Source organism: Tinamus guttatus, unplaced genomic scaffold (assembly GCF_059628265.1).
Source record: "Tinamus guttatus ecotype Peru unplaced genomic scaffold, ASM5962826v1 Tinamus_guttatus_pri_ptg000260l, whole genome shotgun sequence".
Taxonomy (NCBI): domain Eukaryota; kingdom Metazoa; phylum Chordata; class Aves; order Tinamiformes; family Tinamidae; genus Tinamus; species Tinamus guttatus.
In genome coordinates, this window is record NW_028288794.1 from 4,088,449 (window position 1) to 4,103,259 (window position 14,811).

The 14,811-nt window shown below is 36.8% G+C and overlaps 1 protein-coding gene across 1 annotated transcript in view; it reads left to right on the top strand.

The window, feature by feature from the left end:
• Positions 1 to 14,811, top strand: part of LOC104572228 (titin) — a 232,197-nt gene that overhangs the window by 138,216 nt on the left and 79,170 nt on the right. The window contains exons 185-212 of the mRNA XM_088526952.1: positions 92 to 218; positions 341 to 607; positions 709 to 975; positions 1,434 to 1,700; positions 1,789 to 1,928; positions 2,613 to 2,739; positions 3,519 to 3,661; positions 6,001 to 6,124; positions 6,975 to 7,241; positions 7,330 to 7,427; positions 7,613 to 7,781; positions 7,881 to 8,147; positions 8,279 to 8,545; positions 8,633 to 8,911; positions 9,018 to 9,426; positions 9,529 to 9,653; positions 9,758 to 10,024; positions 10,662 to 10,931; positions 11,041 to 11,343; positions 11,487 to 11,789; positions 12,136 to 12,323; positions 12,411 to 12,525; positions 12,897 to 13,181; positions 13,470 to 13,621; positions 13,761 to 13,908; positions 14,022 to 14,199; positions 14,292 to 14,413; positions 14,516 to 14,803. Of these exons, the coding sequence (XP_088383078.1) occupies positions 92 to 218; positions 341 to 607; positions 709 to 975; positions 1,434 to 1,700; positions 1,789 to 1,928; positions 2,613 to 2,739; positions 3,519 to 3,661; positions 6,001 to 6,124; positions 6,975 to 7,241; positions 7,330 to 7,427; positions 7,613 to 7,781; positions 7,881 to 8,147; positions 8,279 to 8,545; positions 8,633 to 8,911; positions 9,018 to 9,426; positions 9,529 to 9,653; positions 9,758 to 10,024; positions 10,662 to 10,931; positions 11,041 to 11,343; positions 11,487 to 11,789; positions 12,136 to 12,323; positions 12,411 to 12,525; positions 12,897 to 13,181; positions 13,470 to 13,621; positions 13,761 to 13,908; positions 14,022 to 14,199; positions 14,292 to 14,413; positions 14,516 to 14,803 (5,962 nt within the window). The remainder of the gene's footprint in view (positions 1 to 91; positions 219 to 340; positions 608 to 708; positions 976 to 1,433; positions 1,701 to 1,788; positions 1,929 to 2,612; positions 2,740 to 3,518; positions 3,662 to 6,000; positions 6,125 to 6,974; positions 7,242 to 7,329; positions 7,428 to 7,612; positions 7,782 to 7,880; positions 8,148 to 8,278; positions 8,546 to 8,632; positions 8,912 to 9,017; positions 9,427 to 9,528; positions 9,654 to 9,757; positions 10,025 to 10,661; positions 10,932 to 11,040; positions 11,344 to 11,486; positions 11,790 to 12,135; positions 12,324 to 12,410; positions 12,526 to 12,896; positions 13,182 to 13,469; positions 13,622 to 13,760; positions 13,909 to 14,021; positions 14,200 to 14,291; positions 14,414 to 14,515; positions 14,804 to 14,811) is intronic.

Below are 14,811 nucleotides of genomic sequence, written 5' to 3' on the forward strand. Positions count from 1 at the left end.
TTTGTACTAGAAGAGCATATCTGATTATAATGTTAATGTGTCGCTTCTTAAAATAGTCATATTTTGGGGATTTCTTTTTCTTTGTCACCAGGAGTGTGAAATCATTGAAGATGGGAAGAAACATATTCTTGTCCTTCATAACTGCAAACTGGATATGACAGGAGAAGTGTCTTTTCAAGCTGCAAATGCAAAAAGTGCAGCTAATCTGAAAGTGAAAGGTACTATTTGCCCTTTGCCAATATTTCTGTGTGTATCTCAGAGCATTAGAACAAATCTATTAGCTAAAAGGCCTACATAAACCCATCATTGATCTTGAGTGCTCACTCTCCTTTGATTTCAGAATTACCGCTCATCTTTATCACTCCCCTAAGTGATGTGAAGGTTTTTGAAAAAGATGAGGCCAAGTTTGAATGTGAGGTGTCCAGAGAACCAAAGACTTTCCGCTGGCTAAAAGGAACACAAGAGATCACTCCTGATGAGAGATTTGAAATTATTTCAGATGGGACAAAGCATGCTCTGATTATTAAATCTGTTGCATTTGAGGATGAAGCTAAATATATGTTTGAAGCTGAAGATAAGAGAACAAGTGCTAAGCTAATCATTGAAGGTTTGTTTTACTTTGCTTTTCTGTGGAAGATTTACACCATAGTTGTCTTTGAATAATTTTTATTAGTAACCTTATTATTAATTAATGTCTTGCTGATATAGGTATTCGCCTGAAATTCATTACTCCTCTCAAGGATGTAACAAAAAAAGAACGTGAGACTGCAGTGTTTACTGTGGAACTCTCACATGAAAATATCCCTGTAATCTGGTTCAAGAATGACAAGCGATTGCACACAAGCAAGGTGGTTTCAATGACAGATGATGGCAAATTCCATACACTCACAATTAAAGATCTCACTATTGATGATACTTCTCAGATTAGAGTGGAAGCTATGGGCAAATCCTCAGAAGCTAAACTCACTGTTCTTGGTAAGTACACCCAAATGAAGTCACATGATTATATATATTATCAGAAGAATCTTACTTATGAGAAAGTAACAGGTCTTTTAGGGAAGGGGAGGGAGGGGAGCAGGAAGCATTGGCTTCTATTTATCCTTTAGAAGGGTAATAAAAATCTTGTTAAAATTTCACAGAAGTTGCAGAATTAAATATCAGATGCTTACATAGAGCTCTGTAGCTGTAGATCACCAGACGAATATTCTCGATACCATTACTAATACACCAAAATGCTGCTTCTGTTGCTATTTTTATAGCTATGCTTACAGATACTTACTGTTTTCCCTTTTTGCAACAAAGCTCTGTAATATTTATTAAGATTACAGTTAGTGCCTCTTGCAAGGTGTATAGACGAGAAAAATATAATGAGAACTAATTGTACTTTTCAAAAGATTAAAACTTCACCTGTTTATCTTAATTGGTACTTGTAGAGGGAGACCCTTACTTCACTGGGAAGCTTCAAGATTACACTGCTGTAGAAAAAGATGAGGTGATTTTACAATGTGAAATCAGCAAAGCAGATGCCCCAGTGAAGTGGATGAAGGATGGCAAACCAATTACTCCCTCAAAGAATGTTGTTATTAAGGCTGATGGTAAAAAGAGAATCCTTATCCTCAAGAAAGCTTTGAAGAAAGATATTGGTCAGTACACCTGTGATTGTGGTACTGATCAAACCTCTGCTAAACTCAATATTGAAGGTACAGTTATTTTACTGAGTAGTTCTGTTGTAGAGATATTTTGGGGTCTTTTAGAGATCGAGGAAACCAACCACTTTTGTTTTTCCAGACCGGGATATTGAGATTGTACGTCCACTGTACAGTGTGGAAGTAATTGAGACAGAGACTGCCCGCTTTGATGTTGAAATCTCTGAGGAAGGTGTCCATGGCAATTGGAAGCTGAAAGGAGAACCCCTGATTGAATCACCTGTAAGCAAGTATTTCTGGATGTGTTAATGGAATCTTCTAAAATATAACAGCATTTAAAAATACAATTTTAAAAATACAAAAATACAAAAATTTGGGATTCTTACCTTGTAATTTGAGTAATATTTGGTTGAAATAGAGGTGGATCACATTGTTTAGCTCTTCCTCATTTCTGTGTGAACTAAAATTTGTTTAAAATGGTGTAAGGCTTAACTGAGTTCTTACACTTCCATGTCAGTGGGATCTGGAAATTTAAGAAACAATGTAATAGTTTCCTTATACTTTGATGTAACAGTACAGATGTAAATAGTAAACAAAGATAACAAAGTCCATGAAAACCAGTGTCTGATAAGAAGGACCCTTCCCTGGGAAAGCACTCAGCATAAGCTCAGCAAGGCTTTCTGAGTAGCCTCCTAAAGGGCATGTTGGCTAGTTAATCAGTACTTGCATGCCACAAACAGGAATGTGAAGTTTGTGAGAGGAAGTAGACCATAGAACATTAAGAGAAAAAGGGGCTGCCAATGAAAGAAAAGTTTGTAGGATATGCTGTTGAGGGCATTAGGCCTGGAGTATGGTGAATGGAAAAGGAAGAGATATAAAATGCATGGAATGAGGAGAAGTAGGGGCTTTTGTGAGGAGGAGCATAAAGACAACATTGAAAAAGTTGTTTCATTTCCCTTTTTGCAGGATTGTGAAATCAAAGAAGAAGGCAAAAAACACTTCCTTACACTGTATAATGTGCGCTTAGACCAAGCTGGTGGAGTAGATTTCCAAGCAGCCAATGCCAAATCTGGTGCTCACCTTCGAGTGAAACGTAAGCGTCTTTGGAGCTAGAATTACTTGATTAGATGAAACAAAGTTACTAGTTGCCTACATATCATTCCTTTGGAGAGGGTGGGCGAATCTCTATACTGTATTCAGCCCAAAGCAATTCTTTCCAGGAACAGCAACTCAAGGATTAATTACTCAAATCATCTCTTTTAGTTGAGGAATCTCCTCTATTATTTAACCTTGCATACAGTTTATCCTAGCAGATATAGGAAATAAAGAGGATTTAAGAAGAAGTGAAATAAAGAAACGGAATTCAAGACTATTTAATGCTCCAACATGCTGTTATGTTGTGAAATTAAAGTATTGCAAGCAAAGACTTTACTGCATTAAAATATCCTGTTGACCTGAGAAGATGGGATCACAGTGATATTTAGGGATAGGGATAGGAGCTTGATGGACAGGGACAGACCACATGGTTGGAGACCACTTGTTTCCTTCTCCAATCCTAGCCCTCGCTATTTTGGAAAACACATGCCTTATCTAGCAAGAAGCATGCAGGGCTTGGCAGGGAGACAGATGCACAGCAACTTTCCTGCTGACCTTGTTCAATTTAAAGAAACATGCTCTGCAAGTAGGGAACTTTCAGTGACCGGCCCTCCCCTAAAAGTCCAGAGTGGCCCCTTCTATTTATGGAATTTAAGGAGCAGCATTCAATGTCTGTCTCTCTTGAGGGAAGCCACCATGGAGATTAGTGCCTAAAGGTAGAAGCTCTGTCTTGGCTAGAAGTAACTAATCTGAAAATGATGTCGTCTTCTTACCAAGCTCGAGTAATTGGTTTGCTGAGACCCCTCAAGGATGTAACAGTGACAGCTGGTGAATCTGCAACCTTTGACTGCGAACTCTCTTACGAGGGAATCCCGGTTGAGTGGTTCTTGCAAGGAAAGAAATTGGAGCCCAGTGATAAGGTAAAGAGACTACCTTTATTTTCCCTCTTGTTTCCTTCTCCTTCTCTTTCACTATTTTTCCTTTTCTTTATTTCTCATTCTCTGCTGGTAGAAGTATTAAAATATAGGGATAGGGTAGTGCTCTTTCCTGAGTGGTAAATTCTCATTAAATCGGATATGGCATTTTTTTCTGGACAAGACCGAAGAGCTGGAATACTACAAATACTTATCATGCAAATAGAAATTAAGGTTCCAAAATATTGATCACAATATTTTATACTTGTTTTTATACTTGATTATCTGGAAAACTCATCCACATGGATACTGCATAATGCTTGCACAAGTTACGTGCAGTTATAGTGAGGGGATTTTGGCAGGTGGTATCAGGAAATGCTTTCTTTTCCTGAATGCTAAACTGCAATCCAGTTCTGCATATAAGGGGATTAACAGGACTGAAATTCCATTTCAGGCATTTGTTCTGGCTCTCTAGATAACTTTCTGAGCAAATCTGCTCATCAAGCACTTCTCACTTGCTATTTTTAACCCTTCTTCAAGTGCTGGCTCTTAGCTCTGAGGTCTGAGCAGCCTGGAATGCAGTCAGATTAATGTTTAAAGTTAATGGTATGGGATTTCATGTTAAGAAACATAAAATAAAAGTGGATGTAATTGGTTTTAAGATTGTTACTAGCCATAAGGAAAATATGCAAACAAAAATGTAAATTGGAAACCTCAGGCAGAGTACACTTTAAAGGCATACTGCTGCCTTGGTACCAACTATTTACTTTTAAATGTAATTTTAAAGATACTATTTTCTGTTTTCAGTAATTATTTCCCAAGATTTGTTAAATTTTCCTTAATTAAAACAATTTCATACAAAAAATAGAATATAGAAATAGAAGAGAAAAAATGGTCATCAGAGAGGTAGCAATCCCAAAACTATATTTAAGGACAAATAGAGAAAATTAAAACTCAGAAGATGAGATATTCAGTAAATCAAAACAAAACTCACTTGGGATTTGGAGAATAAATTGTAGAAAGCTATTAATTATTGGAGTGGGTATGCTTGGCAATAGAAATTTTATAAGTTCAATATTTTCTTTGATGGAATAGTACATTATTCTTATTTGCCTGAAGTGTCATTTAAATTACATGAAGAAACTCTAGATTTTCATTTAGCTTCCCCTATACATTCAAATCCCACATTTGACTTGAATTGGAATCTCGTTAAAAAGAAATGCAAATTAAACCATGTATTTAGTTGATGTATGATTTTCTCCCCATTTAAAATAGCCACTCTGAACACTTCTACCACTGCCTTCAAGAATCAATCTAATTGTACAAGTATTTCAGTTCACATATTTTTAAATTAAACCATAATTTTACCTCTGTTGCTGGCATTCAGCTGTACCCATTTAACCTTTAGTGAGTTTTTTGTATATCCTTGCTGTTTATCTTAGTCAAGTATATATTTGGCTTCATCTCAGCTTGTTTCAGCTGAGTAATCACTAGAGTTAGTTTTCAGGGACCCAGTGACCATTTGGGAAGGACAGCCACTCAGTTACCAGCCTCCCTGAGGCTAGAGGGACTGCCTTCTCATAAGCAGCGGTCTTTTCTGTTTCTTTCTTTGCGTATTTTCCTCCATTTTTCTAAATCAGTATCTACTACTTGATCATGTACTTCTCTGAAAAGAAATTTAAAAAAAAGAAAGAAAGAGAGAGAAAGAGAGAGAGAGAGATTTCTTCAGAAATTATCTTAGACTTTACTGCATTAATAGTTGAATTGCAGTTCCTACAGAACAGGGACATTTGTGCAAGGATAGCCCAATTAAAACTCATTTTTGCAAAGCAGGAAGTAGGTTCAGCCTTAGATCAGCACAGAAATCTTTTCTCAGGCAGAATGTTCTACCAAAGTTTCATGACAGAAAGTCAAAATAGCATGTGATAAGGGGTATATGAGAAGAGTGTCAAATTCCTTCCGTAGAAGTTTTTCCTTTAAATGTAGCCAGGAGCTACATCTAGAGGTAGCTTTTCTCATGAAGCTGTACACTTACTTATTTTGGTATTTGTTATTATCTGGTCAAAATAAGCATAATCTCAATTTACTTTCACTGTGAGTCTTGTAGTAGATTCAGGTTTTGTAAAACAATGGCACAGATATTTTAAAACATGTTGGTTCCTTGTAAGCGAAAGGGCCAAGCAGAAATGATTCTTAAAATCTTCAGTTCATTCAAAGCAATTTCATACAAAAATAAATATCTCCACAGATAACAGTAAATAACAAATGCTAATTTCATTAAATATTTCATTAAATATTTCTTAAATATTTTTTGTACTGAGAAACTTTATTATATGCTTTATAAGGTTGTCACGCGTGCTGAAGGGAGAGTTCACACACTTATTCTTAGAGATGTCAAGCTAACTGATGCGGGAGAGGTCTCACTGACTGCAAAAGATTTCAGAACTCAAGCAAATCTTTTTGTGAAAGGTAAGATGGACATTTTAATTAATTAAGCCATGCAAGCTACTAATGGTTCATTCATGATTCTTCATAGAATAGAGTGTCATTATATATATATATCAAACTAAAAAAATCATACATACAATGCTGGAATAGTAGACAACTTTCCTGATTAAAAAAGCTGCTAACTTAAAAGTCTTTTGACAATTTTAAATCACTTCATGCTTCACAGGAGAGCTGAGGAAAAAAGGGAATTCTGGAAATGTTTTCAAGGTAGAAGATGAATTAGTTCATTAGAGTTCCAAAAGCTTCATTGGAGGCTTGGGCATGCATCTGGCCTCAAAGTGACCTGCCAAGTCCCAGTGACTTGTTTCTGGTTTTTGGAGCCTGCTCATTAGTGAGGTGATGTAACCCTAGAGTGGATACCCATTTGTACTACTTGCAAGCTGTGTGCAGTTAAGAGTTCCACACTGCTCACAATTCTAACTACTTTAGTAATTTAGAGAAAAATCACAAAATCACCCCTAAAGGTATAACTTCAGAGTTAGAAGTTAAAAGCTGTATCATGTGGGTGTAATCTGGCCAAAGAAACAAAGTTGCAGGCCTTTTCGATAATGATTAAAAAGTAAAACCCCTCAGACTTGCTTACTCTGTAAGGTCACTTACTCTGACCTTACAATAGACTGAAAATTTGGAAATTAGCTGAATTACCTGAATATGTTTTGTAATTAAAAATACAAAAGTTCATCATAAAAGAAATTAAAGAGCCTTGTTGCTTCAAAGAAAGCTATTAGATAGCATGGGACAGTTCTGTACTAGCAGAAGACTTGTTATACTTTAGCTCTTTTCTTTAAAAAAAACTATCTGCTTATTTTAGAACCCCCAGTAGAATTTACTAAACCACTTGAGGACCAGACTGTTGAAGAGGAGGCCACTGCTGTACTGGAATGTGAAGTTTCCAGGGAAAATGCAAAAGTGAAATGGTTCAAGAATGGAGAAGAAATTCACAAAACGAAGAAGTATGAAATTATTTCTGATGGCAGAGTCAGAAAACTCATTATCCATGGCTGCACACTGGATGATGCAAAAACGTATACCTGTGATGCTAAGGATTTCAAGACATCATGTTTCCTCAATGTAGAACGTGAGTCATTTGTCATTTTCTCCAAAACTGAAGAAATTGATTTTTCTGTTCCTTCAACTTTCTTTTAATACATTTTTTTCCCTCATAGCACTTCGTGTTGAGTTCCTGAAACCCCTAACTGACCTTGAAGTTAAAGAAAAAGAACCTGCTCGGTTTGAATGTGAAATTTCTCGTCCAGGCGTCAAGGTCAGTAATATTAATGGTCTTTTTTATCTGAATAATTCCTTCAATTATAGCTTTTCTTTTTTTTTTTTTTTTTTTTTTTTTTTTTTTAATTCACAATTTTATTATACCATTGGAAAGGAACACACAACTAAAATCTCTGCTAAGAATATTAATGTTAATAACCATATAAATTTTCCCTAATACAGGTCAAGTGGTTTAAAGATGGCATTGAAATTAGAAAAGGCAAAAAGTATGACATAATTTCCAAAGGTGCTGAACACATTCTTGTTGTCAGTAAATGTGTCTTTGATGATGAAGCCGAGTATGCCTGTGAAGCTAAAACAGCTAGAACTTCTGGACTACTTACAGTCATAGGTAAATGATAAGACAGTAGTCTTAGGACTGTTCCATGAAGAAGAAAAATGGTATTTTGATGACTGGCTTTAACTACGTATTTCTAAATTCCTATTGCAGAGGAAGAGGCTGTTTTCACAAAAAATCTCCATGATCTTGAAGTAAATGAAACCGATACTGTAAAATTGATTTGTGAAGTCTCCAAGCCTAATGCTGAAGTTACTTGGTTTAAAGGCGACGAGGAGGTGCCTGATGGTGGTAGATTTGAATACGTTTCTGAAGGCCGAAAGAGAATTCTTGTAATACGTAATGCTCATCCAGAGGATGCTGGCAAATATACTTGCAAACTTCCAAGCTCTTCTACAACGGGGAAACTTACTGTACATGGTAAGAGAATTACTTCCGTGTAGTAGATTTTTTCAAAGAAAATCACTAAGAGAGGACAGTGTGGTTTATTCTCTTCAAGAGTAAAAAGTATATATATAAAATGGTGTATCTATAAAAATGTTGTCTTTCAGAACTTGCAGCAGAGTTTCTTACAAAACCACAAAATCTTGAGGTGCTTGAAGGAGATAAAGCTGAATTTGTCTGTTCAGTATCCAAAGCGGCAATTACAGTGCAGTGGCTGAGAGCTGACACAGTCCTGGAGCCTGGTGATAAGTATGACATCATTTCAGATGGCAAAAAGAGGACACTTGTGGTTAAAGACTCTGTTCTGGGAGATGCAGGAAAGTATACCATCATGGTTGGTGAAACCAAAGCTACAGCACGCTTAACAGTGATTGGTAAGCTTTATTCTATCAACGTGGAGATATTTTATTGTATTCCTTATTGTAGATTATATCATGTTTCTTCTACTTCCTCAATTCCAGAAAAACTCAGGATTATAACTCCCCTTAAGGACCAAGAAGTTAATGAGGGACAAGAAATTGTCTTCAACTGTGAAGTCAATAAAGAAGGTGCCAAGGAGAAGTGGTACAGAAATGATGAGCCAATATTTGATAGTGCAAAATACATTATTGTCCAGAAGGATTTAGTTTACACTCTCAGAATCAGGGATGCACAGTTAAAAGATCAAGCTACCTATACTGTCTCACTGTCAAACCAGAGAGGGGAGCATGTCAAGAGCTCTGCTGCTTTAACAGTGTTAGGTAAATAACTTGCATAGTACTAAATTTATTTAATCATATTGTATTCAATTTCTCATAAGGATTATGAGGACATAAATTAATCACATTTTAATGTTTGTCTTAACAGAGGAGGATCTCAGAATTGTTGAGCCTCTTGAAGACATTGAGACCATGGAAAAGAAAACTGTCACATTCTGGTGCAAAGTCAATCGCCTCAATGCAACCCTCAAATGGACAAAGAATGGTGAAGAGATCACATTCAGCAAGCGCATTTTGTATAAAATTGATAAGTACAAACACTCACTCATCATTAAAGACTGTGGCTTTGTTGATGAAGGTGAATACACTGTTACTGCTGGGCAAGACAAATCTGTTGCAGAACTCCTCATCACAGAAGCACCGGCAGATTTCATTGAACATCTTCAGGACCAAACTGTCACTGAATTTGATGATGCTGTCTTTACCTGTCAGCTTTCCAAAGAGAAAGCCAGTGTAAAATGGTATAGAAATGGAAGAGAACTTAAAGAAAGCAAAAAGTACGCACATTTTATGATCCTTAACGTGCTAAAAATGTGTTATTTATTTTAACACTCTGTCTGGAAATTAACATATTGCTTAATTATTTTCCCCCCGTGAAGGTATCAGTTTGAAAAGGATGGAAATCTGCACAGATTAGTCATAAAAGACTGCAGATTAAATGATGAGTGCGAATACTCCTGTGGAGTAGATGACAGGAAATCTAGGGCAAGACTTTTTGTTGAAGGTATGTATAAAATTAAATAGGATTTATGTTATCCATTTTAGTAATAAGAAATAAAATAGTAATAGGAATGATAATCACATAAAAACAAATTGATTTTATTTCAGAAATCCCTGTGGAGATTATCCGTCCGCCACAAGATGCTTATGAACCACCTGGTGTAGATGTCATCTTCATGGCCGAGCTGAACAAAGATGGTGTGGAAGTCAAATGGTTAAGAAACAACATGATTATTATCCAAGGTGACAAGCATCAGATGATGAGTGAAGGAAAGGTCCACAGGCTGCAAGTGTGTGAGATAAGGCCCCGTGACCAAGGGGAATACAGATTTATTGCCAAAGATAAAGAAGCTAGAGCTAAACTCGAATTAGCTGGTGAGTTGTCTCCCTTATATTTCTTTTAGAAAATTTGATAGTAGTGAATTAACTCTTCTTTCTAATTAAATTCATTTTGTTGCTTTCAAAGAGTTGAAATAAAATTAATATGTAATAAAGCTGAGACAATTTAGAATCTGTGAAAATGTATGAATTAAAATTATTAAAAATAATTCAGACAACTAAGATTTTTTGATATTATACCACACTGATCCAGCAGTTGAGGAAAATACAGGATACTTTTCAATAGGTATAGTAGAGAGCATGAATTGAGCTTAAAGGAGACATAGAACCTGTTCATTAAGACACTGCTGATCTGAAACAGGCAAATACACATTTCAGTCCTACAAAACATTTAGTTTTTTTTGCCTAGTTTACAGGATCAGTAAAGTAAAATACCCTGAATTCAGGATCAAAAACTTGTTCCCACTTCCCAGATTTTAAAGGAGCTTGACCGTACATGCTAACCTGCCTGAGCTTCTTTCTCTGCAGTGGTCCCACACTCATATGAATGACTAGCTTGGAAATCACGTGCTGATCCATTTACTTTTTTATGCTAGATCCTTTGTTAATGGCATGAGTGTATCAAATTATTTTCAATGCGTAAATACTCACTTGTCACATTGATCTTCTTCAGCTGCACCTAGAATCAAGACTGGTGATCAGAATCTTGTGGTTGATGTTGGGAAGCCTTTAACCATGACTGTTCCATATGATGCTTACCCAAGAGCAGACGCAGAGTGGTTGAAAGGGGAGGAAAGCCTGCCTACAACAACTGTAGATACAACAACTGACTGCACTACCTTCAAAATTTATGAGGCAAAGAAATCAGATAAAGGAAGGTACAAGGTTATACTTCGAAACAAACATGGCCAAGCAGAAGCATTCATCAACGTAGAGGTCATTGGTAAGTGATCCCATTAAGCCCTTGCTGTTATTTCTTAAGCCAAAGGGGGGGGGGGAAAGGAAAAAAAAAGGGATGAAATGCTCTAAAATATCATTCATATGTTTTTCAGATGTTCCAGGACCAGTTAGAAACTTGGAAGTCACCGAAACGTATGATGGTGAAGTTGGCCTTGCCTGGCAGGAACCAGAAAGTGATGGTGGAAGTAAAATCATCGGCTATGTCGTTGAAAGACGTGATATCAAGCGTAAGACCTGGATTGTGGTGACTGATCATGCTGAAAACTGCGAATACACTGTTACTGGACTTCAAAAAGGAGGAGTTGAGTACCTCTTCCGTGTTAGTGCACGGAACAGAGTGGGTACTGGTGAGCCAGTGGAAACAGACAAACCTGTGGAAGCTAAGAGCAAATTTGGTAAGCAGAAGTTATGGATAACTCATTAGTGTAAGTGTAAGGAAAGTGTAAGATGGTGTAAGACAAGAAATGCCTGCTCTATTAATAGATAAAAGAATACCTACTTTGTTTTTCCTTTTTTTTTTTCCTAAAATAAAATGCAGAAGTTCCTGGTCCTCCTCAAAATGTACAAGTTACTGATGTGAACAGGTTTGGAGCTACACTTACCTGGGAACCACCTGAGTATGATGGGGGATCTCCAATTACTGGCTACGTTATTGAACTGCGTAACAGAGCTTCCATCAAGTGGGAGCCAACTATGACCACTGGAGCTGATGAGTTGTCAGCTGTCTTGACTGATGTTGTGGAAAATGAAGAATATTTCTTCAGAGTAAGAGCTCAAAATATGGTTGGAGTTGGCAAACCAAGTCATCCCACACATGCAGTAAAAATTATGGACCCAATTGGTAAGTTTGCAAACATTTGTTGCAGTTGCCCTATGAGAAATGGATATTTTGACAATTTGTATAGCATGTGTGCAGGAAAAGCCACACACTCAATTAGCAAATGCGTGAACTGAAAATTGTGTATGCAGAGTTATATTTTGCCTACTTTGTCCTTAACACATATGAGAAATACCTTGCTATCACTTGGTCCAGTAAAATATATTTCTGCTCTGTAATTAGGAGACAATCTCAGTCTGGAAAGGGTGCAAAAACATTAACAATAATGCTTTAAGGTATGGACAAATTATGCACAGAACCATAATCCATTTTCAGTTGCTAAGATTTATTTCTCTCAAATTATTTTCAGAGAGACCAAGTCCTCCCATTAACCTTGATCATTCAGATCAAACTAAGTCATCTGTTCAGCTCACATGGGAACCTCCTCTAAAAGATGGAGGAAGCCCAGTCTTGGGCTACATTGTTGAAAGGCGGGAAGAAGGAACAGACAAATGGATCCGATGCAACCCGAAACTAGTACCTGCTCTTACTTTTAAGGTAGGATATTGCATTTGTCATCAAAGTACTGAGAATGTACACCTCATCCTTAACATTAGTTACTAAATGAGTACTTGTGCTTTTTAGGTAACTGGATTGAAACCAAAATCCAGTTATTACTACAGAGTGTCAGCGGAAAATGCAGCTGGTGTGTCTGACCCAGCTGAAGCTATTGGGCCATTGACTGCAGATGATACTTTTGGTAAGCTGTATTCTATTTATTAAAGGTAATTAATCAGATAAAATACACGGCTAAAGAACATCATGTGGCCAATATGCATATCTTTCACCAGATGACTGTGATGCCAATTGGTACGAACAGCCTTAGAGCCTCTGAGATTCTGCATTATTTCTCTTCTGTAACCTGTGTTTCTGTATTTCTTCTGTATTTCTCTTCTGCGCTATTACATAGACACACTGACGTTAGGCTGACTGAAGAGCAAGACATGGCCTTCTGTGTCCTGGCCTAGCTGTGTGGGAGGTGGAAAGAGACAGACTAAGAGAAAGGCAGAGCAGGAATGTTCTTGAGCAGACTGAAAATATTTCATGGAATCTATTTTCCTCCTTTTCTAGTTGGACCTACAATGGACTTAAGTGCATTTAAAGATGGGCTGGAAGTTTTTGTCCCAGAGCCGATAAAGATCCATGTTCCTATCACTGGCTACCCTGTGCCAACTGCCACGTGGTCTTTTGGTGACCAAGTCTTGGAAGAGGGAGATCGTGTAACATTTAAGACCACAGCAGCTTTTGCAGAACTTGTAATTACTCCAAGTGAACGTCCAGACAAGGGAATTTACACCTTAACATTAGAAAATCCTGTGTCATCTGTTTCAGGAGAAATTAGTGTTAATGTCATTGGTAAGTGGACACGTGCATAATCTACTGGTATTATTCCATATTTAACTTGCTGAAATCTAATTGGAAAATTAATTATGGCAAATATCAGAACTTTCAGTTGCAAAGCAAGTATTTCAGTAAAGCAAGTATTTTAAATGATATTTTAAAAGTAGAAATGCATCTTTTAAAAGCTTTTTGTTTGTTTTCAATATCCAACTGTTTGTCATTTAGACCAGTGAAATAGAGATCATCTGACAAACTCTGATTATAAAATAATTGGTACTTTTTTTTTTTTTTTCTGATTTTTAGCTCGCCCAAGTGCGCCAAGGGAACTTAAAGTTTTAGACATAATCAAAAATACAGCACAGCTGTCTTGGGAGCCTCCAGAAGATGATGGTGGAAGTCCAGTGACTGGCTACATAATTGAAAAACGTGAAGTAAGCCGGAAAACGTGGATCAAAGTAAGTTTATTCTTTCTCATTTCATTCCCTATTTCCTATATTGTTTCTACAAATGCTACTGAATTTCGTGTTGTATTTTGGTCAATTTTCCTTTGCGAACAAATTTTAAATAAATGCTTGGTATCTTCCTTTTCCTTAGGTTGTTGATCATATTGTTGATCAAGACTATACTGTACCTGACCTCATACAAGGAAAAGAATATTTATTTAGAGTTTCTGCATGCAACAAAAGTGGCCCAGGAGAGCCTGCATATATTGATGAACCTGTAAATATGTCAACACCAGCAAGTAAGTCATCTTTTCATATTGTCTTATTGTGCTGATTTTCTTTAAGATAACATGGATAAAATATCTTTCGTACATTAGTTTCTGAGTTTCCATATGTATTTATTTTTACATAGCGGTGCCTGATCCACCAGAGAATGTAAAATGGAGAAATCCAACATCAAAAGGAATCTTCCTGACATGGGAGCCCCCTAAATATGATGGTGGTGCCCGCATCAAAGGCTATTTGGTAGAGAAATCCCAGCGTGGCACAGACAAGTGGGAGACATGTGGGGAGCCTGTTATTGAAACAAAGTAAGTCAACTAAAAACGGAGGATACCTCATTTTAATTAAACATACCACTCTTACCACTTTAAATATTTGGATTTTTTTTTTTAACTAACAGAATGGAAGTAACAAAACTCAAGGAAGGAGAGTGGTATGCATATCGGGTGAAGGCTTTGAACAGAATAGGAGCTAGCAAGCCAAGCAAGCCAACAGATGATATTCAGGCCGTTGATGCAAAAGGTAATTAATTACATTATTCACTGTATCACAATGTTTGTTTTCTTTTTATCAGTCATTGAAATACTGTTTCTATAACAATATTTTAATTTTCTTCTAAATCAGAGGCCCCAGAAATTTTCTTAGATGTGAAGCTGCTTGCTGGACTTACTGTGAAAGCTGGAACTAAAATTGAGCTGCCAGCTAAAGTAACTGGAAAGCCTGAACCCCAGATTACTTGGACCAAGGCTGATAAAATTCTGAGACCTGATAATAGAATCACCATTGAAACCAAACCTGGTCATTCTACAGTCACTATTACAGATAGCAAGAGAAGTGACAGTGGAACCTATATCATAGAAGCTGTTAATTCCAGTGGACGTGCTACTGCTGTTGTTGAAGTTAATGTACTTGGTATGCAT